Consider the following 25,219-nt stretch of genomic DNA (forward strand, 5'->3'; position numbering starts at 1 on the left):
TTAGGAGCTCACTTATTTTATTACACAGCTGAGAATATAAGACAACACTAAAACTTATACACTACAAAGGTATCACAAAACCCCCAAACAAATCAAGCTTTAACCTAAAGCTCCAGAATTTAATTACAAGGCAACATGGAAACAAATGTTGCTTGCTTTCCAAGGCACAACGGTATAAACATAAAAACTGCAAATGTGATATATTTAGTACAAAAATATAAATCTAGAAACTAAATATACAACCTAAATGACAAAACAGCACATTTCCTCCCATGTATAAACCTTAATTTAAAAAATTCAGCTTTACTCTCAGTCATGAAATGTAATACAATAACAATAAAAACTATTCTTTTAGTGACACCTACTATGTCCGTATTATACCAGCATAAATATGAGTACTCAGAACATTATAAATTTTGCTTCATTATGCAAGAGAAGTTTGGCTGCTTTTTTTTCCCTTATAAAACTGATCCTCACAGACCTGACTCTGCAAAGTCTGATTTTATTTGGAGTTTGAAATCCTCCTTGAAAGACTGAGTCCTTGCTTTATTACGTTAATAACTTTGACATTAAATTATTACTTTGTTAAAAAATCTTTCTTAATTATAAACAGTGTTAAATTCCTGAAAAAGCATTCCTCCTTTAAACCTTGTATCTGAAAAACTTCCAATGCAAAGTGAATTAAAACATTGTTTTATTGCTAGCAAATACAAAGAACCGTTCAAGCAGCAAAGAACACAGAATTGTGCCAACTTGGCTTTTTAATGAGCCAACAGTGAACTTACAAAGAAAAAACAATCTATTTTCAGCTCAGCCTTTCTCTAGCAAAAGAAAACATGAAAGTAATCCAGGTCATACAGATTTCAGATCAGTTCAGTAAAAAGAATCTCAGCAGTGATTCACAAAGCTGATTCCTTGGCTGACTGAATGTGATGTAGTAGTTGATTACAATAGAGCGGCGTTTGATGCTTATGTACAACCCCTTCGATTTCTCTCACCAGCAGATCTGGATATAAAACACTTCCTTCCTTTAAAACTTCTGCAAAACAAAAATATGTTTTATAAATCATTAGCTGTTCTGTGTTTCTCTATCCAAGTTCTCTCAAAGGTAGCTGAAACCGAACGTGGAAATAGTTATTCTATGAGTGGCTCAGTGATTACACCCCCATTCCTCCCTCCCCCATTTGCTGAGGTCTGTGTTTTGACATTTATGTTCTTGAACACAGGCTGACACACTAACAAATTCCAGGGAGCCTATCAAGCAGGCTGGGATATGGTCACATCCTGCAATGGTGGGGCTCTACGCTCCATATCCTGTTTACCATCTGTAAACTCTCTGGTAGTTCAGCTGCCCTGATATTTCCCCCCTGGTGAACACAGGACAAAACATTACATTCTGCACACAGGTAAAAGGTCGGAGCTCATACCCACTGAAACCCAAAGGAAAGCTCCAGCCTGTCAGGATTATCCTCTGTCTGGATGTGCCACTTTCATAGAACGCTTAGAATGATGATTTAAAAAGTGTTGTTCAAAGTACACATGACTGAAAGTCTTACCTAGGACTGCATTTTGGAGATTTTGATCTGGGTCATCGAGATGTATCAACAGTTCTTGGTACAGAAACTCAATATGACCTTCCATTGCAGATTTCACAGCACTGTCCTTTAAGCACTTAAACCAATTAGCCAAGGTGTGAGCAGCTGCCAGTCGTACATCACACGAAGCATCATCCAGACGCTTTAAAACCTCTGAAAAGGAGCATGTAAATAACCAAACAGCTCTGTGAACAGGGCAGTTAGCTTTTGCATTCGAAAAAAAAAAAGTCTTCTGTCATCACTGAAATTATTGTTGCATTTATGACGTGTTTCTGTCTTTTGAACATTATGAATACATGTATCACATTGTTCTTAGAAGCACGTGGTGCATTGTTATTGGATTGTTATGTTGCCAAAAACATTAATAAAGATATACATGGAAGTATTTAGATTAGTTGAACATTCTCTAGCACTCCTAACAAGGCACTATGAAAGTCTATTCATGCATTACAGAACTACAGAGTTTAAGTACTTCTATGCTCTGTAAAGTGCAGTATTTCTATCAAATGTTACTGTTTCAGTGAATGACTGCACTGCAGACTAGTTGAACATGCAAGGTGCAAAGCTATACTTTGGCAATTGTCTGATCATGTACCCCTCCAAAACAAATATGTTTGTTGTTACATTTCTACTGTACTATGTAAGAAAGAGTATCTGTCATTAAGATGCTGAGTTTGGGAAAGTCCAAGTTACTTGTATACATGAGAACATAAATTCTGGTACATATATGTGAATAGTCTGTACTTCTGATTCATGGATTAGCATTTAAACTTCATCCCAAGAAGCATTACAGATCCTAGCTCTATTTTACAGTACAGAACTCTAGACTAGGGTTCTCTTCTTTGGTTTTTTCGGTTGTTTTTTGTTTTTTTTTTAGATAAAACCCCAACCCACTACCTATTCAAGTCTATTTATGGTACACTGAAATGGTTTGCTCTTGGCCCTCAAACACAGCACGGAGAACAATGTGACTTCCATTTATATACTGCAGCACTGTTCTGCTCTCACTATACTTAGCACATTATTTCATATAGACTAAACTCTGAAGCAATGCAGACGAGGTACTGGCAAGCCCTGCACAGACCAAAATATTGAGTGAAGTTCCATCTAGTGGCCTTAGTGGATAATGACGTTGGAAATATTGCTCAGCTTGGCCAAACTGGGAGCGAGGACATTTCCAAAGGACATGAACTTGTCTGTAATGCCCTTCAGTGAAGTGAAAAACTGCCATTAAAAACCTGCTACAGGAAGGTCTTGCAAGTGCTGTTGGAGGCACACTCAGCAATGCCTGCTCAGGTGTTTCACACCTGGAGTTTCTAAAATGTGTCTGTGTACTTTATACATTTTATGCAGCCTCTCTCAGCAGTTTAAAACCACGGCTCAGTCTCTGCAGGATTAAGAAAATAAAATGCCTCTCATAACCAAAAATGCTGCTAATGGTATGATTCTGTGAGCACTTTACTTTTTCCAGTTCCTTACTATCTATAAAATTACTCTCTAGGGGAGAACTACCGAAATAGTTAAAATAGTCACTAAGAGAACACAGAAATAGCATTAGAATATGTCTATGGGAGTGAGATAAGAAGGGGTGAGAAATGAGTCTACATAAAATCTGCCCCTATTTGTACCTCAAATTGTTTAAAGGCTTTTTGCTCTTCATGTAGGATTAAATCCAGATGCCACAGTGACATGCAGCAATATTTGTCATTTCCTAGTCTGTATCAGTGCTTTCAGTGCTGCAGTGAGTCTGCAGGTGATGTGGACAACCTGCACAGTGATTCCTAAAGCCACACAGCAAATCTGTCAACTGCTCCAGCATGGTGCTTTTCACCCTTAAAAGCTGAGCTAACTGTGATGCTTTGGGTAGAAAAAAGCAAATGTAATTCTTCCACATGGAGATCTTGATTTAAAAAACCCCACACCAAAACAACAACAATAAACAACCCCTCCAGTCAATTAAACATTTACACTTACCTGTGTAAGTGTTCTTAAATTTATCTTCATCAAACTGCCTCCCACAGGCTTTTAAAAAAGCATCAACAATACGACAAGCCATCAGTCGAGTAATTTTGGAGTCTTCATCCATGGAAGCAATGATTTGGGGCATTAGCTCATCTTTGACTTTTAAGATCTACAATTAATAGGAAAAGCATAGGAGAATAACAGCTTTTCAGTCACTTTAAAACAATATTTTTAGTGGTTACAGCAGTTACTGTTAGCTCTGACAGATACTGGTTTGCTTAGTTTAAAAAGTTAACTTTAAAAGTGAAAATCTCAGAAGTTGCACAGCGCTATTTTTGCCTCTAAGCTTGCTTGGAAAATGAAAATCCACCAGTCGATCATCCAGCTCATGAATGCTCAGTGTACATGCAGATGAGTTTTATGTAACTTGTAAAAGCTTTAAAACTTACTCGCCTGTAAAAAAAACAAACCCCAAACTGTTGCCAGGGTTTAACCAAACCGGAGCTGAGGATGACGCGCCCGTACCAGGAGATGGCGCTCCGGCTCTGAGCGAGCGATGGGATGGGATCGGATGGGATGGGATGGTTTGGGGAGAGTCGGAATTTCACTTTTTTATGCACATTTCTTATCCATTAGTGAAAAAATAGACATTGAGGCATCGATTCAGAAAAACAATGTTCAACTGGAACAGTAATCTTGATACCAATGTTTTTGTATGTGTGAACTCAACCAGTTATGTGTGTTTAAGCACTTTTGTCTGTTACAAAGGCAATAAAGACTGTGAACATTTAGCAACATTTTAATTCAATTTATTTTTCAGAAATGCCCTTATATTTTAAATATTTCCAGCGCATTATCTCCACATGCCATTTTTGTTAGCAAAGATGCTTCAGAAACCCCCTGAGGTTCAATGAATCCTTAATCACTGGTGGGTAACATCTCTGTAAGTGTAGTCCTTGCTAGGTCTCCACTTCAGTTTCTACAGATATTCTTCACATTCCATCTCAATTCCTCCTGCCCTTTCCAGGAGTCTTTCAGATTTTATTTTTTTCCCCTAAATGGACCTGTGGGCTCCAAGGCAACCAAACAACTTGTCTTTGCCACGTGACACAGCAGCATGTCCTGACTGGTTCCAGTGCTGCTGCACAGGCACAGGCTACGAGTCCAACAATGTCAAGTGCCCAAACTGTTGTCTTAATAGTGTGCAGTATTTTGTGCTACAGAATTGGTGTTATATTAGAAAAAATATCTACAAAAATTGGATGCTAGCCAGTCCTACAGCTCAGCATCTTGCTGGCCTCAGGTCTCCTACCAGGACATCATCTCTCCACTGATTGTTTCAGTCATTAATATTCAATTACAATTAATGAGTTTTATTATGAAAACTGTCCATCCATCTGAAAATATTACTTACCCTAAGGATTTATTCTTCTTTTTCCCCCTTTGCATTTATTTTGTTTTCTTGCCTAAGATTTCAAAGGACGAGAAGGAGAGAATTTACCTCTTTTGGTGAAAGCATTTCACAGTGGATGAGAGCCCAAAGGCACAATACAGCTGTAGCACGGATGGCAGCTGCTGTTCTTCCAGCATGCCACTGCAGATTAGGAGCCAGGATGTCTTTTATCACAGTCTCAAGGTAGCTAGGGAACAGCCTGAAGCCAAAAATAAGAAAGCAAAATAAAGGTTCATGAGAAAGTGATAAAGAGACTGACAGGATGTAAAAGAGAATGTTCTGTCATAGAAATATAGACAGAAAAGGGAAAAAAAAGAAGACTCTAAAAAAAAACCTAAATAAAATCATATAAGCCAATGTGATTGTAATGTATGTGATAAGATTTTCATAACTTAATTTTTCTAGATAATATTTAAACAAATACCTAACATTCATGGCAGGGGGAGGGTAGACTTTTTCCCACTTCAGACGACGCCCATGACTCACTGTTATCTTGGTAAACTACTTACCTTCTCTCTGTCTCACTTGCTCTGCCTGTGAAGTAGAGATAACACACCCCATGTGAGTGCTGTGAGGATTCATTAATATCTGTGAGGCCCTTTGAGACTGTCCAGTGAAAAGTATTTATAATGTCAAAAGAATGACTGCTATTGATGATACCTGACCTCCCGATCCTGCAGGGAGCCTACAAAGAATACTTCAGCTCTCCCTTGGCTCAGAAACTCATCTCCCTCAAGGATGAGAGGTCAGCAGGATTTTCTGATGGTGACAGTCCCAATACTAGTTTGTTTTTATCACAAACACAAATTTGTGATGTTTTTGCTGATGCTTCTTCCTCCTCTTCTATTAAATGACTCCTATGCTAAAAGTTGCTGTGAGAGTCAGTACTTGTAATAGGCAGGATTCCCTCACAGCCATTTAATTCCATTTCAAACAATTTTAAATTAAGAGAGAAAGATATAGGTCTTACACACAAGTTAATTAATACCTTGCTGCATCAAAGAGACATTAGTGCCTGTCTGTGCCAAGTAACTGGAGCTCAGGTTATTCACTGCCTTAAAAATCAGCTGGCAGCAAGCAAACAGATTGGCAAGTAACAGATTAAATCTACCCTGATTCCTGCCCACTCTGTTCAAACTTCTGTTCAAACTGTGACCACTTGAGTGCCAAACAGCACATCACCACCCTGGTGCTTGGCAGAAAGGGAAGAAGCTCTTGTTGACTTTTTTCTAAGAGTCCTGCACTTCCAGGATGAATAAGTGGCCCATTCATGATGTGCCAAGCCACAGGAGGAACAAAACAGGTACATGTTAACAACTAACTTATCAGTAAGCACTTAAAAAAAAAAAATACACAAAAGCAAAACAAAATCATCCAGCAAGGATAAACCAGCAACAAAAATATTCCATAATAATATTGTTTCAATGTAATAAGAAATATTACTGTAGCTACTTCTTTCCTGTAACTACCTTTTACCCACTGCAGGTAGTCCATGTTATCTGGGTATAACCTGACTAAAGCACAATAGTTATCTACTGACACACAAAGACCTGCAAATCTCTACCTGCAACATGATGAAAATAGATACCCCTGGCTGCTGCTTTGCCCTGTGGCAAAGGGAGCCCTGGGTGTCTGAGGAAGGCAGAGATCCAGCCACTCCTGCTTCCTGTCAGCAGATGGCACTTAAGTAATAACAAGAAATCTGACATCCCATTAGACACATCCAAATCTGTAAAACTCTTTAGATCTATTATTTTAAACACGTTTTTGAGAATTAATAATTTTCTATTCAAAAAAGTTGCTGGAAAAAAAATATAACTAATGATCACCATCATTTCAAATTTCCCTTCAGCTCCAAAACTAAAAGCAGCTCTGTGCTATCTGATCAGTAGCTGCTTCTGTTTTTAATAAAACCTTCTGTTAAAGTGCAATGAAAAACGATCTGTGCAAACACAAAGGTAAATTCCACCAGCATTATGTTAACCATAATGCTGAGCTGCTTGTGAGAATCTTTGTTCTAGTGCCTTGAAATAGAATCAGTAAAGCAGTATCTGGCAATTATCTGACTCAGTTCTATGTCAGACTCAAACACAATTAAATGACCACACAACTGTGTTTAGCAGAATAACCAAAAGCCTTCCTATCCAAGCTGTTAGGATAATTTTAAGGAGCTAAACAAATTAATGGCAGCAGTGAAAGCAACAGTGCAACTGCAACTTATTGCTACTTCCCAAGACTATCTCTCATTAACATTAAGATGTATTTTTGCTGTTGGTGATGCAATTAAATTCTCCTCTTTCCATTTTCAGATTTTATTGTTGTAAATCTGTGTAACTTAATTCTAACAGTGAGTAATTTCCATGAAAGTAAACAAGTAATCTACTGACAACAAAGACATTTCTTATATGAATAGGGAATTTAATATTGCATCCTGAAAATATAGAAACAAGTAACAGCACACTTTCAGTTCAAAAGGTAGGAAGACTACAGTGGAGAAAGTCTAGACTTGAATTTATTTATATATTTTTAAAAATTATTGCACTGCACCCTTCTAACCATTGTTCAAAAATACAACAAGTAAAATATGCTGTAGAAGATGGTGGGAAAGTCTTTTTTCTCCAAGACATGCCAACATGGGCATGCTTATAAGGGTTAAATAACTACCATGGTTATTACTTCTTAATGCCACTGTAGTGTTCAAATAGCTGTGTGAAATCAGACCTCCACTTACCCCTGAGAATTGATGGTTTCACTTGCTTTCTGGAACAACTGTGATAAAACAGTAAAGAGTTTCAACCGCATCTGGGGATCTTTGTTTGGCTGAAGACACGTCTTCAGAATGAGAATAAAGTCATCGAGAGCTTCACCTATGACAGGACCTAGAAAACAAAGAGGTAAAGCTTATTTCAGACTACTACTAAGTTCTGTTTAGATGTTTAACATGCGAGTGCAATAAAATTTGTTATACATCTGGTATTAAAACAGTACTTAGCTTTCCCCTCTTGCATGGCAGCTGTTAAAAGTATCCACATTACATCGTATTAGGGGGGCCACAAATACCCAGACTAACTCCTCATGGGCTCAGGTACCCACAGTTTTGGCTGTGGCAGTGTGGTGCTCCCTGAGGATCTGTTTTCTTACATCTCATTTAGTCAGCTTGCTATTGCTGTACCACATTTGCCCAGAGAAGCTGTGGCTACCCCATCCCTGAAGTGTTCAAGGCCACGGATGGAGCTCTGAGCAAACTGGTCTAGTGAAAGGTGTCCCTGCCCACAGCAGGGGGTTGAAAGTAGATGGTCTTTAAGCTCCCTTCCAACCCAAACTATTCTATCATTCCATGACTGTATGCAGCATGGACATATCCATGACACCCAGTAGTTTCTGGGACCATCAGTACAAGAGGACATTTTGGGTGGACTAATGCATTTGGGTGGGGGATTAATGCTGTTCCTAAGTAACTCTGAAAGTCTAAGGTTAGGCAAAAAATTTTGCTTTCATTAAATTTAATGAAAAATTATACTGAATCTGGTATGACCCTGACACCCCTCTCCATACAGCAACATTAATTACACTTTTTTCTTCTTTCAAGTTTTTCCACATGCAGCATTCAAGGAAAGGTGCTCATGACTCCTGGAGGCACAGGAAAGGGCATGGTCGAAAGGATCAGCTTCAAAAGTTGGCTAATAGAATTACTGCAGCAGCATTCTTTTTCCATGTCTAAGTGATGCTTATTTGCATTTTACAAAAGAATCTAAATTGTGATGAATTTTGGGAGCTATTTGAAATAAAAATATTTTCTAAATTAATTCGTTAGTTTGTCAATATTTTCACACCTCTGATGAATTCTGTTTTCACCTCTAAACAATAAACAAACAGAACTCTAAGCTGTTATCCCAACATTTTAAGAAATTATTTTCCTGAAACTGAAGGAAGTTTGTGCCTTTCTCCTTGATAGGGATTAACATCTGCATGGTTTTAAAGACAAAGAGTACACAGAGACAGTACACAAGCTTCTAGCTGTAGAATGCTCTTTCTGCTCTATTTTTGCAATAAACTACTCTAGGAACTTCTTCAGCTTGGCATCCCTGAGATGCACATTCCATTCAACCCCAGTCACTCAGAAAATGTTCCCAGGAGACACAACACTGGCATTTCTGATGACAAGAATATTCCTCACACATGGAATGGACAGATTGAAGTATTCAAGATTCCAAAACAAGTTCAATAGCATTTAATAATATCTGGAAATTTAATGTTTAAAATAATAATGACAAACCCCCAAATTTTCACTGTCTAGACTGAAGCAATAGAGGGTGTTGAACTGCAGTTTGCTAAATGTCTGTGCCAACAAATAGGTCTTTATTTTCACAGCATTTATTCAAAATACACCCCTTCATGTGAGTTCTGAGACATTCATAAGATACTACTATTATATCAAACTGATAACAGCAAATTCAACAGATGGAAAATAAACAAAATAAACTACATTGCTAATTTCAGCTTAAGCATACGTTCCTGGAAAACAGTAAAAACTGAGAAATGTGAAATGAGTAAAGTTGATTAAATTGATTAAAAACAACATTATGTGTGGGAATGAAAAGAAAGAAAAAAAAAATAGCTCTAGGAGCTGCTGTGTCAGACAGAAAACACAGACAATAGCATATTACCAGTGTTGGGTGCAAGCCAAAATGTTTGCCCAGACATTTGATGATTTATTTAGCATTAAGGAAAACAGAGACAACTGTCTAGAAGTCCCTCAGTCATGGAAATGGGAGTACAAATATATAGAAAAGTTGGCCCCTCAGATCTTGCACTGAAAAAACTTTTTGTTCTTTCCACAGATGAAAACCAGAAAAAGTGCTTATGCTGGTAGCTGCACAAACCAGCAAGTGGGTGCTTCACATAGGTTTGATGAGGGGTTTTTTGAGATTCAAGGATTAAATGCATAAGATAGAGTCCTTTAAAATACACCTGTCCACATTTAACTATCTGCAGTAGCCACAATGATACTTCACCTGCAGCTGAAGTGACTGTCTGACGTCCCCTGTTCAACCAACAAGAAGGAAAAAAACAAATTACGAGGATTTTCCATTCTAATAATCTTCAAATGTGTGTCTAGGTGAGAAGAGCTGCCTGTCACCATGGTCCTTGCTGTAGCTGCAACCTGGAGAGCTGTGTCAGAGGGGTGTTCACTGTGCAGGACTGAAGGCATGTGAAAAGTGCACCCAAGTGTTTCACTCATCTCTACACAGTCACGTGTTGAAGAACAACAGTGAGGAAGTGTTTGTTACAGAAAGTATCCTTTGAAAGACCAGTGAATGGATGGAAAACATAGATACATTTTTGGACAGACAAGCTACATCAGTTTAATGCTCACCTATTTCATTTACCTGAAAGTGCACTTTTCCATAAGTGCTTTTAACAGGCTCCTTGCAGCCAAGGAGTCTTTTGGAATATGAGCTGCTTCAACATTTGTTTTGCTTTCCATCAGGTTCTTGTGAAGTTTCTGAGTATTACACTGTTCATTACAAAACACAACCTGGCTGCAGGCTATGGAGATTGAGACTAATTTTTTTTTAGGATTACTAAATAAGTGGTACCTGAATGGGTTGCAATGACCTCTAACTGTAACACTTCTGGAGAGTAGCAGCTCCACCCATCACACGACACTGAAACCCACTCCATGAGCTGAATTATGTGCTGCTTGTAGAGACAATGAAAACTATCCAGTTGCTGCACTTCAGCTAATGAAGACATTGTTTTCTCCACCTGTTAAAACAGAGATAGAATACTTTAACTGAAACAAGATTAATAAAAAACCCCAAACTTTTAAAACTCCTAAGAATAGAAGGGACACAAGAAGATGTTCATTGTTTCTACTTAAACAATCAAGATTGATATTTAATGTCTGCCTATATCAAATCCATTAACTTTTACTTGAAGCGAAACATTTGTCCTGATTTCAAAATGAAATCATGAGGAACACAGCTACCTAACAGCAAAATGAAAGAGTCTCTAATCTGTGTGCAGACCTATCCAAAAACTAACCACATGATAAAAAAGGCTCTCAGTGCTTATAAAGATGCAGTGATTTTTCTCCTTAATTTAAGAATGATTTAAAACATTAACATATGAGGAATTTCTCACAAGCCCATCTAACAGGCTATGGCAGCTTCCAAAAACCATTGCTGTTGCAGGTCAGAGAAGAGCTGGCATTTCCCCTCTCCCCCTTCTTCCCCCCAGTTTAATTATGCAAGACCTTCTCTCTTGACAGTAGCTGGGCAGGATCATTTTGAAATTCTCAACTTCTGTTGCTTATAAGTACCAAAATTCACTGTTACATTGGAAATATCTTCTTCATATTTACAGTTAGACTATTCCATGAGATATGCAAATAAAACATGTACAAATGAAACACGTAAAAAGAACTACTAAATGAATTCCAGACGTGATCATGATGCTTGGCAAGGAAGCCTATTGATTTTCTTAATCACTTGCAGCAGATGTATTTCAAAGGAAAGGAAAATTTGCTTTTACAATTCCTGAAGGCATCTACCAGGAGCATAAAACTTCTCCAAGGAAGAGATTAAAAGCATGCTGGAAGCAGCATCTGTAGTCTCAGTGATTTCAGTAGACAGGGAAGCAATGATGAGGAGCAAGACACCATTAGGAACCCCACTAAGGAATAACATGTGCTGCCAGCATGGCCAGTTCCAGCAGGGAAAGATGTAGTGCAGAGCTCTGAGTGACATCATTTGACTCTCAGTGCTTCAGTAGAACTACAAATTGTACTCATAGTTTTAATATTTTTAAGCTGAACTCAACCACACAAGTTAGCTGGAACATGTCTAGGACCTTTAGACTCTTACAGACTAATCACTTGCCAGACAAAGATGTTTTTATGGAAGGACCAGATGTGGAGAGAATAAATGAGAATTCTAGGGAAAAAAATATATAAATCAGGAATTGCTAAGGACAAAGGTTACTCTTAAGGCAGGTTTGCCTGCCTCAAGCACAATAGATTTCTCCTTTCTGGAAGCATTCTGCCAGCCAGCCAAAACAACTCAAATAAATGAATATATTACATATAAGTTATTTGTAAATTAATTGGAACATTTTACAGAATGTGTCAAGACAGAAACTGTTCCCCATTATTAATCCCACCATAACACACAAGGGTTTTTTTCCACTGAACAAAAGACACAAAATAATACATTGTTCACATATGATTTAAAAAAAACTTTCAGTGGTTTCAAGAGTGCAATTAAAAAGAGAGAATAAATTAAATATGACTAGACTGATGCATATCTTCTCATTAAGAAGCATCTCACAGTAAAATAAAAATAAATATCAAAGGTGATTTCCTTTCCCTTATTCGAAAGTTTAATGACAAGTTATTTTCACGCTACTATTCAAAGAGCTAAGATAGCACAGGGCACTGGTAATGAAACAAAACTTTATCCTTAGGTCACCAGTTAAACCACTGACAAGCTCAAATCATGCATAACAGGCTCACAGCTGAAATGGCTGCAGTCTCTTTGGGGCTGTAAACCACCCTCCTGCTCGTGCCACTGCTGTGCTCAGTTGGTGGTCTCGGTCCATTTCCTCAGCCCCGAGCAACCAGAGACGTGATGGACACAAAGCAAAGGGGCCAAAAATCAGGCAAGACCTGAGTGTTCACCATCAGGTCACATCAGTTGTGATCTCCACTATCTCAGTGATTTCCTGTCCCCTTGCAGTAAAGCCTGAATTGAAGTTCTACAATGCTAATTTTTGGATAATTTATGTTTATACTCAGAATCTTTTGATCCTGAATACAGATTTCTTTTCTGAACAACAAATTCATACTTGTACAGCAGCCGTAATACTTTTGTTCTGTATGTTCTTAAGCTCTTTTAACAGGGACTTCTTGCCTCCTGCAAGATGTACAGCTCACTTTGAAGTTTCAGAACAGTCAGTAACTGGAGGAAAAAAATGAAATTCAAGCCATATTTGTCTTTGTGGCACTTTTGAAATATTGCAATTATGTAATCTCACTGCCAGATTTTCTATGTGTCTAGCTGAAAGAAAGGCTAATGAGAAAAAAGATTCTTATCCAAAGACTTGTCAACTTAAAAAATCATCTGCAACTGCAGGAACATCTTAAACCTTTAATAATCTTGGGAGATTAACTTTTCCATATATGAAAATTAGGATTTATTGCTATGAGACTGCTTTCTCTGTAGGAGTATGAAGTTGTAATGTTTTAAATGGACCTTGCTGACTTTATAGTCCACTGCAGGGATAAACAGACAAGATACCACAAAACATACCAGATCCAACCTTACTTGGACAGACTTTTTGTCTCAAAAAAGCCCCAAGCAAACAAACACCATTTCCAACCCCTTCAGAATCCCACTCTTGCACTGGCTCTCCATTAGACAGATCGTCACCCCAACCCTCTTTGACCTGTGAAGTCTTTTCAATACTTGTTTCAAGCTTTGTTCTACTTTATTTCTTCCAGAATACCTCATGCCTCCTTGGAGGCAGCCTGTCAGCTCTGGGGCCATAAATACTGATGCTACACAGGCCTTTGGAATACCATGCCTGGGAGCAAGAGAAAAGGAAGTAGAATAGTCACCGCATTTAAGGTGTGTGTTTGAAAAAAGACAACTGGGAGAGGTCATAATTGTACTGCACGAGGATGGCTCGCTGATTTATATGATATTTAGCTCGGGGAAGAAAGAGGAAGAGAGAAATAAGGGGGTGAGATAATGTTAAGCCAAAAAAGCTCATCTATTATGTGGGCATGTACAGCTGTCCTTGATTTTAAAGCATTCCTGCGACATCTAAACCTTTGTTTCTGGTGTGGAGGTAAAAAGGTCAACTACTGTAAAATCAGTCTGATCTCTGGCTAAAGATTAAAAAATTACTATGAAACCATCACTTTCTTAAGGCTAGTAGAGCTCTTGATCTCTAGGTGAATTGTTCCTTAAAAGACAGAAAATAAATTTGAATTTTTTCCTGTGTATAACCAAATATTCACTGGCCAGTGACTTATATCCCAAACTGTAAACCCAACTCCAATCTGAATTCTGTTATTAACCATATGCAGTCTGTACAGTGAGAGAAGCACAACCTTGGACCATCCTCGAGCCATTACTCCCCACAACTAACTCCATTTAGACAAAGTGTCTCAATAGTAAAAGTCAGAAACACAACAAAATATTAAACCAGCTCATAGTTTACCTTTTCCTTAAGGTCCTGAGAGGATGGTATTGCCATTATGGTCACCAAAACTTTCATTAGCTGCAAGCTAATTTCTTTGCAGTCTTCCTGGCACACTTCAATCAATGCTTGCACACAGCAAAGCAACTGCTCCATATAAAAGACCTGATTTTTAACAAAAGCAGACAGTTATTATGTTTTCTTAGATAATATAACGTTCTTTTTAAGAGGTGGGAAATGACAGTAATAAAGTCTGAGCACCGTATAATCCTCTACATTGGTAACATATTGATAATTTAATGTTAGCTCTTCTGACTACCTGCATTCTACTTTTTATAGAATACAATATAATCTTCCTCCCACACTGTCTGTTTGTATTTACCTTGTCCTGTTAGTAAAATAAATGACCCTGCTCTTAATCACACAATGGTTCCACTGGTGAATGGTGAATAAAAGCATCAAAGCATTTTGAAGTGCTTGCTGATAGTACTTTCTCTTTCTGAAGTGCAATTTGTTAATTAATAACGTATTTGTTACAACTCTTTGAAATATTATTCCATGTTTGACTATTTTGGATGAACAGTGACAGTTAAATACATAAACCAAGAAAACCTGAGCGTTTGCTTTTATCTCAGCCAATTTATCTCATTTGATCCAATATAATTCATGTTATCTTGATTCAACTGATACCAGTTGAAGTCAATACTGTTGTCAGTTAGTTTGCCATGACTCCTATGATAAAGTGCATCAGACATTCATGGAGCTGTCAGTGAACAGAAGGGGCCATTGTTACAGACTTACTTCCCAAAAATAAATCAAGTCTAGGTAGGAATAGGTTAGTTATAAATGTTATTAATCTCATGGACATGGTCAATCCTTAGCTAAACAGTGTCTGTGCAGCATTCACTGGCTAATATAGAAAAAGATTGTTTTCCAAGACTAAAGGCTAGAACAATTCCCCCAAACCTTCAGCTGCAGATGGATCTGACTCCTATAGCTAATGCCAAATGGAAGTGGTAAGCTTAAACCTCATAGCAATTTTGCAGATACACTTCAGGGAGTTGTTATTTGAACAATCAGGTTACAGTGCTTCCACTTATATGAGTTCCTAATCATCACAGGCTTCATGGAGATTAAGGTTAATTCCTGCATCACTGGTACATATTCCATTAGGGAAGAAACCTAATGAAGGGAGAACTTCAAACATATATCTTACATTGGCTCAAAAAGACAATTAGGCCAGACTCAGTCTGCACACATGAATAACTGTTTTAAGGGAAGCCTGCATCTGACATGAAATCAGAGTTTCTGAGGGCACAGCACTGGCCCTTTTTTGGTCATCTTAACAGCAGAAGACTAACAAACCTCTGGTGGGATAAAAGCCAGGATTTCATTTGTGGGGAAAATTATAGGGATTCCTCTTGTGCAACTGTAACAGATCTATTTCCACATTTGAATAAGTGAAGGGATAAAAGTCCTGCAGGTTCAAAAATCTCCATTCCATTTTGAAGAGAATCTCTCACCTCCTTATATAGCAATTGATGAATATTCTTCATATGCTAAAATAAAAATGATTTTCAGGCTCAGCCATTAATTAAGGATACACTTGGGAGTAAATTTCTAATTAATAAAGATCTTCCTTCTAGATTCTCACTTCAAGAGAAGGAACCAGGCCCTAAAGTTTACACAGTGTGCTCCTAAATGCTTCCTTTTAAAATGGGAATTAAGAATACAAAACAAAAATAAGATGACATTAACAGGGAATCTTTCTCCAGAAACCTGACATGCCAATTACAATGGACTATGAAAAATCTTCAGCCATTTTTACTGATGAGGATTGAGTACATGATCTTGTTTGGATTGTGAACACAAGGAATTTCAAAACATGGGTTAAACTCTGCCTCAGGATCAGCCAAGGTAGTCCTCTGTTAGCACAGTACTTACTAAACAGCTGCTTCTCTCCCTGCCATGCCTCTTCATTTTCCTACCACCATAGGAAGCCTTTTACAGCAGTTCCCAAACTTGAACCCACATCTGCTGAGAGGATGGACTGTCAGTAAGCTTTTGGAAATAGCAGATTTGCCCAGAAAACCACGACATGGCCCAGGAAGGACAGGGAAGCTCCTGTTTTGTCTCAGACACACAACCACAACTGTATCCTGAGATAGGGTGGGGTAGGTGTGCAAGGGATGGATAAGAGTGGGAACATTCAGGGAAAAAATAAGTAGGTCAAAACCTGCAGCCTGCTGTGTGTTTCCCAGCTTTCCTTACCTCTTCAGATCGCTGGCACACTCCAGGCTGGGACAGTGTGTTGCCAAGCTGGGCCACGTGAGGCTGTAAGATTTCCTTTGGGCTCCCTCGAATCACTGCAGCCAGAACCATCACACAGGAGGGTTTGGGTGTCTGTTCAAAGGCTGAGGTGATCAACCTCAAGGACACCTTAGGGCTGACAAACGTTCCAATCAGTTCTGCTGCTTTCACACTCTGAAAAAGGAACAGGAAAACTTGAGAATTTTCCTGAAAACACAAAGACTATGCAACATATCATGGGCTTTTTCTTTTTATGATTCCAGCTGTTACTTTAAATGCTCCAGCAGTTGCCTTGTAGGCCTTTTCCACTCGCTCAGTAATGATTATATGCATGAAGAAATTTTCTTGACGTGTTCAGTAAGCACATAATAAGGCATGCAAGCACCCTTCTCATCAGACAAACTTCCATGAGAAAGCAGTGCACAGAAATGAAGTGTACAACTTTCAGTGTAATAAAGTTTCTAGTTTAGAATAACCAGATGTTGCAGGTTTAGTGTTTTGTCCTCCAAATGCTGTTCCAAGGCTTACTCTTAATGGACCCACCCCCCATCTATTAAAAGCTATAACTCTAAAAACCTGAAAGACAAATTTTTTTGTTATTGTACTGTATCTTGAAGCTGATATTACAGATCTGGTTTAGTGTGGAAACACTAACATGGAGGAACTGCCCACTGCTTTCCATTTCTTATTTCTTTAACTAAAAAGGCCTAAATTATTATTTATTCCCCATGGTGCTGGCACCTTTTCATGCCATCCTTGCCTTGCAGATGTATCAGTATGTTGTGTTCCATGTGAAATGCCACCATACCAGAGCTTACAGCCTGACTGATGCCCAAAGTTTACAATCACCTGCATGAATAAACAAAATACAATCAACTATTGCACCACTACCTGTGCAATAGCAAAACTTCTTCCTAACCTATGTGTTTAATGGTTGGCTCATTCCCACAAAGCTTATCTCTCTTTGTATATTATTTTTAGTCTAGTGATTTAGCTGTGGATTTTTAATTGCACCTAATTAATACTTGAATCACGCTAATTTTTTTTGTCTCAATGGAAGAACACAGTCATGAGTTCTATAGTTGAAATCTGCACTATTTATAGCTGTTTCCTTTCACAAAGACTCAAAGGAGTTGTAACATACTCCATGTAGATGTGAACCCTGTCCTCCTCATTTACTATAGAGAAAAAGACTTTACTGCTCTGAAAACTGGACAATACAATTAAACAGTTCAAAAATATGAGTTGATACATTTGTATAGATCAATTTACTCATTTTAACATGGGAAAAAGGAAAAAAAAAGTAAGAAACAAAGGATAAAAGACCATCTGGTCTTTTGTATATCTCATTTGGTATTACTAGGCTGGAGAAAGAGATGGACATTTTCCAAGTTGGTGGCTGCTCTGGAATGGGTTCTACAGTTACAAACTATAGAGTATGTTATCACAGTACCCTGGGAAGCAGCACTACTAAGAGATAAAAGGCATTCACAAACACAAGTTGCTGAATCTTATGTTTTGGCACAAAGAAAAGTACAATTAAGTACTGCAATCATGTCCTAATTGGGAATAAATCTCTTGGAAGCACCTGTGAGAAAATTAGTGGTGGAATTTCAAGAAAGAGACAAGTATGGTCAATAAAAGGTGAGGGACAATTATGTGCTGCTTGAACACATACTTTTGAATTTAGAACTATAGCAATAAGCACATGATAGAAAATTTGGTCAGGATAGAAGGGCCACGTGGCTTTACTCTCCTAATTATTTAAGTTTTCTTATAGCCCAACTCACAGCAAGAACCTAAAGAAAAGTCTGATTTAAGGGTTGGCCATTTGGTTGGACTACCTGCATCCAGTAAGCAGAACACATTCTTCCAATATCCCAGAGGAATAAAATTTGTAGCTGTAAAGTAAGTTACATGGATATTTTTTTGTTATACATATGTTCTCTTCCTTGTGTAGAAATATGAACAGAAGATTTTATCTTCAAATTGTAAAAACATTTGTACCACCTGTCCTTCTGTTGCCAAATTTATCTAATGTCTTCAACTACAACTGTTTTAGTGATTTGTTGATCAAAGTGTTGAAAGCATTAACTGTTAGAAAAAACGGAGCTAATTATTCCTCACAAATTACCAGCATTTTCCAAGCATTAAGTCAAGGATTCAAAAACTGAATATGGGTATCACATGGAATAAACATACCTCAATATACAGTTGGATTATGGAGCAGGGGGAGATAAGTGAAATTAACTTGAAAGGGCATGACCTGCACATTTCTTTTACATTGAATTTATTACCTCAAGGCTTTTATACTTTAATCCAGTGCTTATGGTTTTTAGAGAGGTCATTATGAATGCTTCATGGGGTTGGCATATGAACTAAAGTTTAAATACCTTCACTATCGGTCTTCTACATTTATTTTAACATAGTAGGTAAGCACAAAGTTCATGTGTTTTTAACACCCACAAAAACCTGAGCCTGATCCTTCAGCAATTTCCAGTGACCTGTGGTAAGGTCAGACTCAGAGCCATAAAGGACAGAGTCTTTATTCAGTGTGCAACAACTACTGTGAGAGACTAAACTTACATTTTTAACCACTTCACTCTCTTCATCCAAGCACGACTGGTACAAAGTTCTAAGCAGCAGCTCCATGTGCTGTGTGATGTGATCCTCTGCATGCAGCAGTAATGTGAACAGGAGCTGGGATGCTTTTACTCTTGTGCTTACAACCCAGTCTGTCATATCGTGACAGAGACCTGGAAGGATTTTGGAGAGGTCTCTTGACACAAGTTCCCGACAACCTAGTCCTGGTCGAGTCACTAGAAGAAAGAAAGAAACAGAAACAAAACAAAAGGAAATATCAAAGGGAAAGCAAATGCAAATTAATTCTCAGAAAAGTTTAAAAGTTCCAAGGTAAGAGCTCTGAGTATCTGTTTCAGCATAGAACAAAATATTCCAAATGCTTCTGAGGAATTTACCTGTGCAAGTTGCATTTCTTTAATATATATTGAAGAATTTACACTCTGCAGAACTCTTTGAAAAGTTGTGTGTTTATTACTGGATGGTGATTTTGATTTCATGTTTTAAAATATTTACAGAAGAGAAAGGGAAGTTAATGTGTGACATTATCCACTTTAGAAAACACAGCTTAATAATTTCAATTTTTATAGCAACACAAATCTCTTTATAAAAAACAAACTGAAACACACAGAGATGAACAAAACTCAGTGTAGTATCACTAAGTGAAATATAATTTAGAGTGGAAAAGAAAGGTAAATGTCACAAATAGCACAGAGGACATGAGCTGCAATAAAACAGACAATGTCAATTGTGCCCTCTAAAGGAAAAGGTTAAAAGTGTATCTGGCAAATTGAAAGCAGAAAGGGCACTAACTATGGCTTGTACAGGTTCTGTGTAATAGATCAGGCCAGCAAATTGATAGTATTTTAAAAATCACAGCTATTATATGATCTCTTTGCTAAGGCCTTTTCAGGAAAAGCAGTGATGTGCCTCTTCAATCTCTCAAAAATTAAATAACACATTTAAATGGGTAAGAAAGATTCTACAGGAGCTGAGGGGGGAAGGAAAACTGACTAAAGTAAATGGTCTGAAGACTACAAAAGGCTTAAAAATGCTTATGAAATACCTAGAGCAGGGAAGAAAGTAAAATTCAAGCATCAGGATGTGAATTGCTGCTTCTTTTGTCAATGGAGGATAACATTTTGGATTATGAAAAGTGACAACGAACAGCAAAAGGTCAAATAAAGAAATCAACCTGAGACAGCAAATACAGACTGTGCATCCTATTCGACCCCAGGCAGAATTTTGTTTGAAGAATTCGGACCATTCTTTTCAGCAATTCCTTCATTTCAGATGTTCAAATGCAGGTATTTATCCCTGTAGCTACTCCTGTCAAAGACTTCCCTGCTATAAACTGTCTGCACCTGTATCCTAAGGCAATGACTGCTGTGGCTCAGTGGAAGCTGTTCAGCTGGGGGGATGACACCAGGTATGGGGTCTAACTCTGGTCTTCCTCTGACCTGCAGGATCTGTCACTGTGAGATCAAAGCAGGGGGGCTCCTGTGTCAGGTCCATTAGTCTGACAGTTGGACAGTTCAGTAAAATGTACCTTTAGCTCACAGTTGTAAAAACATATTCCAGTACATTCAGTAAGTCAGAAGAAATGGCAACAAAGTATTAAAATACATCATTAACATACTAAAAAAAATCCAACACTCCCCCCTTCCAAAAACAAAACTGACTAACAACAAAAAAACAACCAAACTCAAATGTTTCTGGAAAGCAAACACACAGGAAGGACACATATAATAAAAATCATCCATATACAGTCTGTGGTAGGACACCACAAATTATTAGCTGAAACTAAGGTATATTAGTGGCTGTGATAAAGTTTTGTATCTGTAAGATTAAGCAGCCAATCATCCTTTCCTCTGATTTTTCTTCCCTCTTGTCACATAAAGCCTGATTGTTAATAAGACATACAATTTGGAAGTAAAGATAAGCAGGAAGAAATGATATCTTAAAGTGAGCATTATCCTGGGACCCAAGTTCAAAATTACCAGGTCATTTCTTTAAAATATTCTTTAGTTACATATGTCATATATAAATACACACACATATGTCACATTCAAGCCTTAAATGCATCATTCTACCAAGAAAATTAAATTAAATGTGGGGCTGGAATGTCGCCCAAATTCATGAAGCATATTTCTTGTGCTAAGAAGATTATTTTCGAAAGCACATATCATTTAATTATGAAGTAATTGATAGATGCCACTCTAAAAAGCCCCAACAAAACAGCACACACACACACACAAACCCCAACACACACCTAGAGAAAACTGACCAAGATATAACACTGTCAGCTCTACAAATGGTAATCTCTGTTTCAAGGACAAGGATATTAAGGCTTTTAGGACCTTCACTATTTCATGGTCATTGCAAAATAAGTGACTGGAGCTCAGACATTCAACTTCATCACTTTATGTATGTTAAAAGATTCTCTGACTACCAGAAGAAGAAATATGTTTCTGCCATCACCAGTGGGAGTAAAAGCACTTTAGAATTTACAAACCCCTGAGGTAAAATTATATATAATATAAGGAGGAAAGAGAAAAAGTTAGAAAGGATGACAGATCAACTTGCCTGTCTTCAAAGCTAAACAGTTCTGTCAAACCAGTCACCATTATGAAGCGCTTCCCCTTTCATTCAAGCATTACTGACTAAAACAACTTTAAAGAAAAAAAAAAAGAAGTGTAATTTCAGAGAAGAAAGGACTCCGGAACCCACTGTCATGGAAAGGATTTTGCTGCTGGGTATTCTGTGATGTGATTGTCACGTAGGCACAAGTCAAGCATGAACCTGTTCTTTCACACCAAAAGAGTTTTTGTTCTGTTAAGTATGAGTGCAGAAATCAATAAATGAGCCAGTTAAACCCTCTCTCTCACCAACTCCCATGTGCATATTTTTAAACATTAACTTCATGAACCCGAGACAGGAAACAAGCTTCAAGCTACTGCAAACACAATGTTTTAAAGCCACCTATAAATCATACAGTACGAAAAAGTAATCTACCCATTCTGCATATCTTGACAGTTTTTTGTGTATAATAAAAGAAATTATTCTGTTCCCACATTCTTCATGTGCACTGCTGGACTGGTAGCATCCCAGTGTCTCACAGAGAAGTCTGAAATAATTTCACTGCAAATTTTTCTTCCACACCAATTACGTGGATCATTAATGCTGTGATCAGTTCTCATTATTCAAGGACTCAGCTCATCCTGCCTTCCTTTCCAGTCATCTCTGTGCCCATTGTGCACCTGGCTGATGTAGAACTTTCTGCTGTTTCTGCACCACTGCTTTACCTTTTCTCCATCATAGGCATTTTCTCTTACTCTTTCTCCAAAATGCATCGTATGGTTAATGGAAAAAAAATAATGTAGTTATTGAACCAACATTTTTAAAATTTAAATTAAACATAAATAATTTAAATAATTTTATATATATAAATGCTATATGTGATATTTTTAATATGTGCCACCCCTGTACATTAACTAACATTACAGCTTGTAATGAATATTACACATCCTGCTCTGCTGTTATTACTGCACTGCAGCTCTTGGAGATTATTCAGGAAGCAAAAACCACTTTCAGTGCAACACTTACCTCCTTTAGGATAATGAGATGGTGAAAGACTAAAATCCATCTTATCCTTCAAATCTTCTTCATTCTCCTTCTCCCACTGCAAGCCTATCTTCTCCCAATAAGTCCAAGCCAGTTTCCTAGATACAAAATAAGAGTTTTATACCATCACGCCCCCCTAAAAGAAAAACATTTTAAAACGAGACTTCTAGAAAAGCTAACTACTTAAATTCAGATGGAAGGATGGGAAGCATTCCTGCCATTTAACTGAGGCATATTAAGTAGAGAGTTTATGCTTTTTTTGTACTCAGTGGACAGAGGTCTCCTCTTCCAAGGGATAATTCTGTCTCTGTCTACCTCTGTCTTTGTCTCTCTCACACTTACTTGGATGTAGCATAAAAGGACAGTATAACAAAAGTTACTGAAGATATTGCAACATTTTGGGTTTAAGAAAAAAATGAACAAACCAACAAAAGTTTTGTCCTCCGAGCAAGACATTGGTGAACACAGGAACACTTCCATGTGTGACATCTATTTGGGGGGAGGGAAAAAAAGAAGAAAGTGCTCCACTTACTCATTTTCAGGAATTTCATCACTAAAGCTGCCAAGTAACAAAGGGATAAGCTTGTGAAAATATGAATATCTATCTCGTAGGTGCAACAACCATTCTCCAATGACAGTTGTTACAGCGTGTCGTACCTACAGAGACACAAAAGGACTATCTTATATATGTCAGGAAAATAACAGAAAAAAAATTTAAAATAGTATTTGCTTTCTGTATGGTAAAGCACATCAATAGTTTCAGAAGAAATTAGAAGAGGCCAGGATTTCCTCACTTGCATGAAGCATCTTTAGTAACACCCAAGGTATCACACTCCCTTGCTTTCTCACTGCCTCAGTCACTCTGAGACTTTTTGCTGCACGAAAGCACAACTCTGAGAGGAAGACAAAGTACAGACCTAACTCAGAAACCTAAAATGTCATGGTTAATATCTTCCCGAGAATGTAAGAAATGTACATTTCTCTGGGATTTGTAGCTTTCCAAACATATCTTCAGAAGATTTCCTCTGTTCACTACAAAGGAATGATTAAGCTAATTTTAAAATTACTGCCTCAACTGCATCTTATGAAAGGACCAATACTGTGTTTGTTAAGTATCTGAAAAGGCCACAAAATCAAGGCCCGGAGAGATGTGACAGAGAATTTAAGACAGAATTTAAGGTACTCATCAAAACAAAAAGGTGCCTACAATCTTCAACACCCTGCAGAATTAGGCAGCAGCTGAATAGGTCACCAGCCTTGGGTTTGGACAGTTTACAGCTGATAAAACTTGTATGGGAAATTGTCCTGGTTTCAGCTGGGACAGAGTTCATCTTCTTCTTATTAGCTGGTACAGTGCTGTTTTTTGGATTAGTATGAGAATGATGCTGATAACACACTGATGTTTAGTTGCTGCTAAGCAGACTTTACCCTAAGTCAAGGACTTTTTGGTGTCTCAAGCTCTGCACAAACAGCTGGAGGGAGCAATGCCAGGACAGGTGACCTGAACTGGCAGTGAGTGAGGGGCTGGGATTTAATTTCTGGCTGGGATTAAACCACAATAGACATATTTACTTAACTGAATGAATGAAAGTGGAAAACTGGGGGAGGAGGGAGGGAAACACAAAAAAAATTCACCCTGAAACAGATTTAAAATAAATCCAGACTAAAGAAAGAAGAGAAGCACACCTTGGGAATCTCATCAAATAATCTCTGGGCCAGATGAGACAGAACATCATCCACAGACTTTCCATTCCCGAACTGTATCACTGCTCCAGTAGCCTGAATCACATCAACACGAACTCTGTAGTGCTGGTGTGAAATTGTCTGCATTAAGGGTTTTATCAGAGATTCTGATTGCATGTGGAAGTGCTCTGTTAGGGTAGAAACACAGAAACAGCAACCATGTGAGTTGTCCCAGTGAGTGGCATCCCTGTCCGTGGCAGGAGGGTAGAACTGGATGATCTTTAAAGTCCCTTCCCACCCAAACCACTCTGTGATTCTAAGTAGCACGGACATATCCATGCCACCCATTAGCTGCTGGGAGCAGCAGTACACGATGACATTTCGAGTGGACTAATGCATTTGGGTGGGGGATTAATGTTGTCCTGTGATTCTGTGTCTTTATGCGGGTGACAGACCCGGAGTAACATTTCTGTAACACTACGAGCAGCAGACTGAATAATGTCGCAGCATTTGTGTAGCAGGCGGATTTAACTCTACACTGTATCAGAGCTGAACTAACTCCTCCTCCCGCTGTCACCCGCATGTAACAATTCAGCCTCCATTCCTGGCACGGCTTTTCTCCAGCAGATCCTCCAAATCCCGCAAAGCACACCCGTGAAGGGTCTGTGCGACTTCTCATCTCTCTCTCTCCCTGTTCCCTCCTGTCCCTTCCTCATCCCCCATCCCCCAGGATTCTCGGGCTCGCACCATCCCACCGCTCCCCCCCCGCCCGTCCCTAAGCCCCACCTGGCATGGCCTGGGCACA

The 25,219-nt window shown here is 38.3% G+C and overlaps 1 protein-coding gene across 1 annotated transcript; it reads right to left on the reverse strand.

The window, feature by feature from the left end:
• On the reverse strand, window positions 1-25,213 carry DNAAF5 (dynein axonemal assembly factor 5). Its single transcript, XM_018067330.2, has 13 exons — window positions 25,201-25,213; window positions 24,418-24,602; window positions 23,264-23,388; window positions 22,714-22,829; window positions 19,114-19,346; window positions 16,489-16,701; window positions 14,239-14,382; window positions 10,611-10,779; window positions 7,742-7,889; window positions 5,059-5,209; window positions 3,570-3,726; window positions 1,557-1,748; window positions 1-1,039 (listed from the first exon to the last, which is right to left on the reverse strand). The coding sequence occupies exons 1-13, from the start codon at window positions 25,205-25,207 to the stop codon at window positions 900-902; spliced, it is 1,980 nt and encodes a 659-aa protein (XP_017922819.2). The 5' UTR covers window positions 25,208-25,213; the 3' UTR covers window positions 1-899.
• Between the last annotated feature and the right edge of the window lie 6 nt (window positions 25,214-25,219).

The sequence above is a fragment of the Manacus vitellinus genome, unplaced genomic scaffold (genome assembly GCF_001715985.3).
Source record: "Manacus vitellinus isolate BGI_N305 unplaced genomic scaffold, ASM171598v3 scaffold_12_pilon, whole genome shotgun sequence".
In the NCBI taxonomy this organism is placed as follows: Eukaryota; Metazoa; Chordata; class Aves; order Passeriformes; family Pipridae; genus Manacus; species Manacus vitellinus.

Excerpts from the sequence above, each read along its gene's own strand:
- DNAAF5 (XM_018067330.2), bottom strand. Across the intron at positions 16,702-19,113 it reads AGAGTGAAGTGGTTAAAAAT|AGTGTGAAAGCAGCAGAACT; the intron begins GTAAGTTTAGTC and ends TTCCTTTTTCAG. Across the intron at positions 14,383-16,488 it reads TGTGCCAGCGATCTGAAGAG|GTCTTTTATATGGAGCAGTT; the intron begins GTAAGGAAAGCT and ends GTTAAAAATCAG.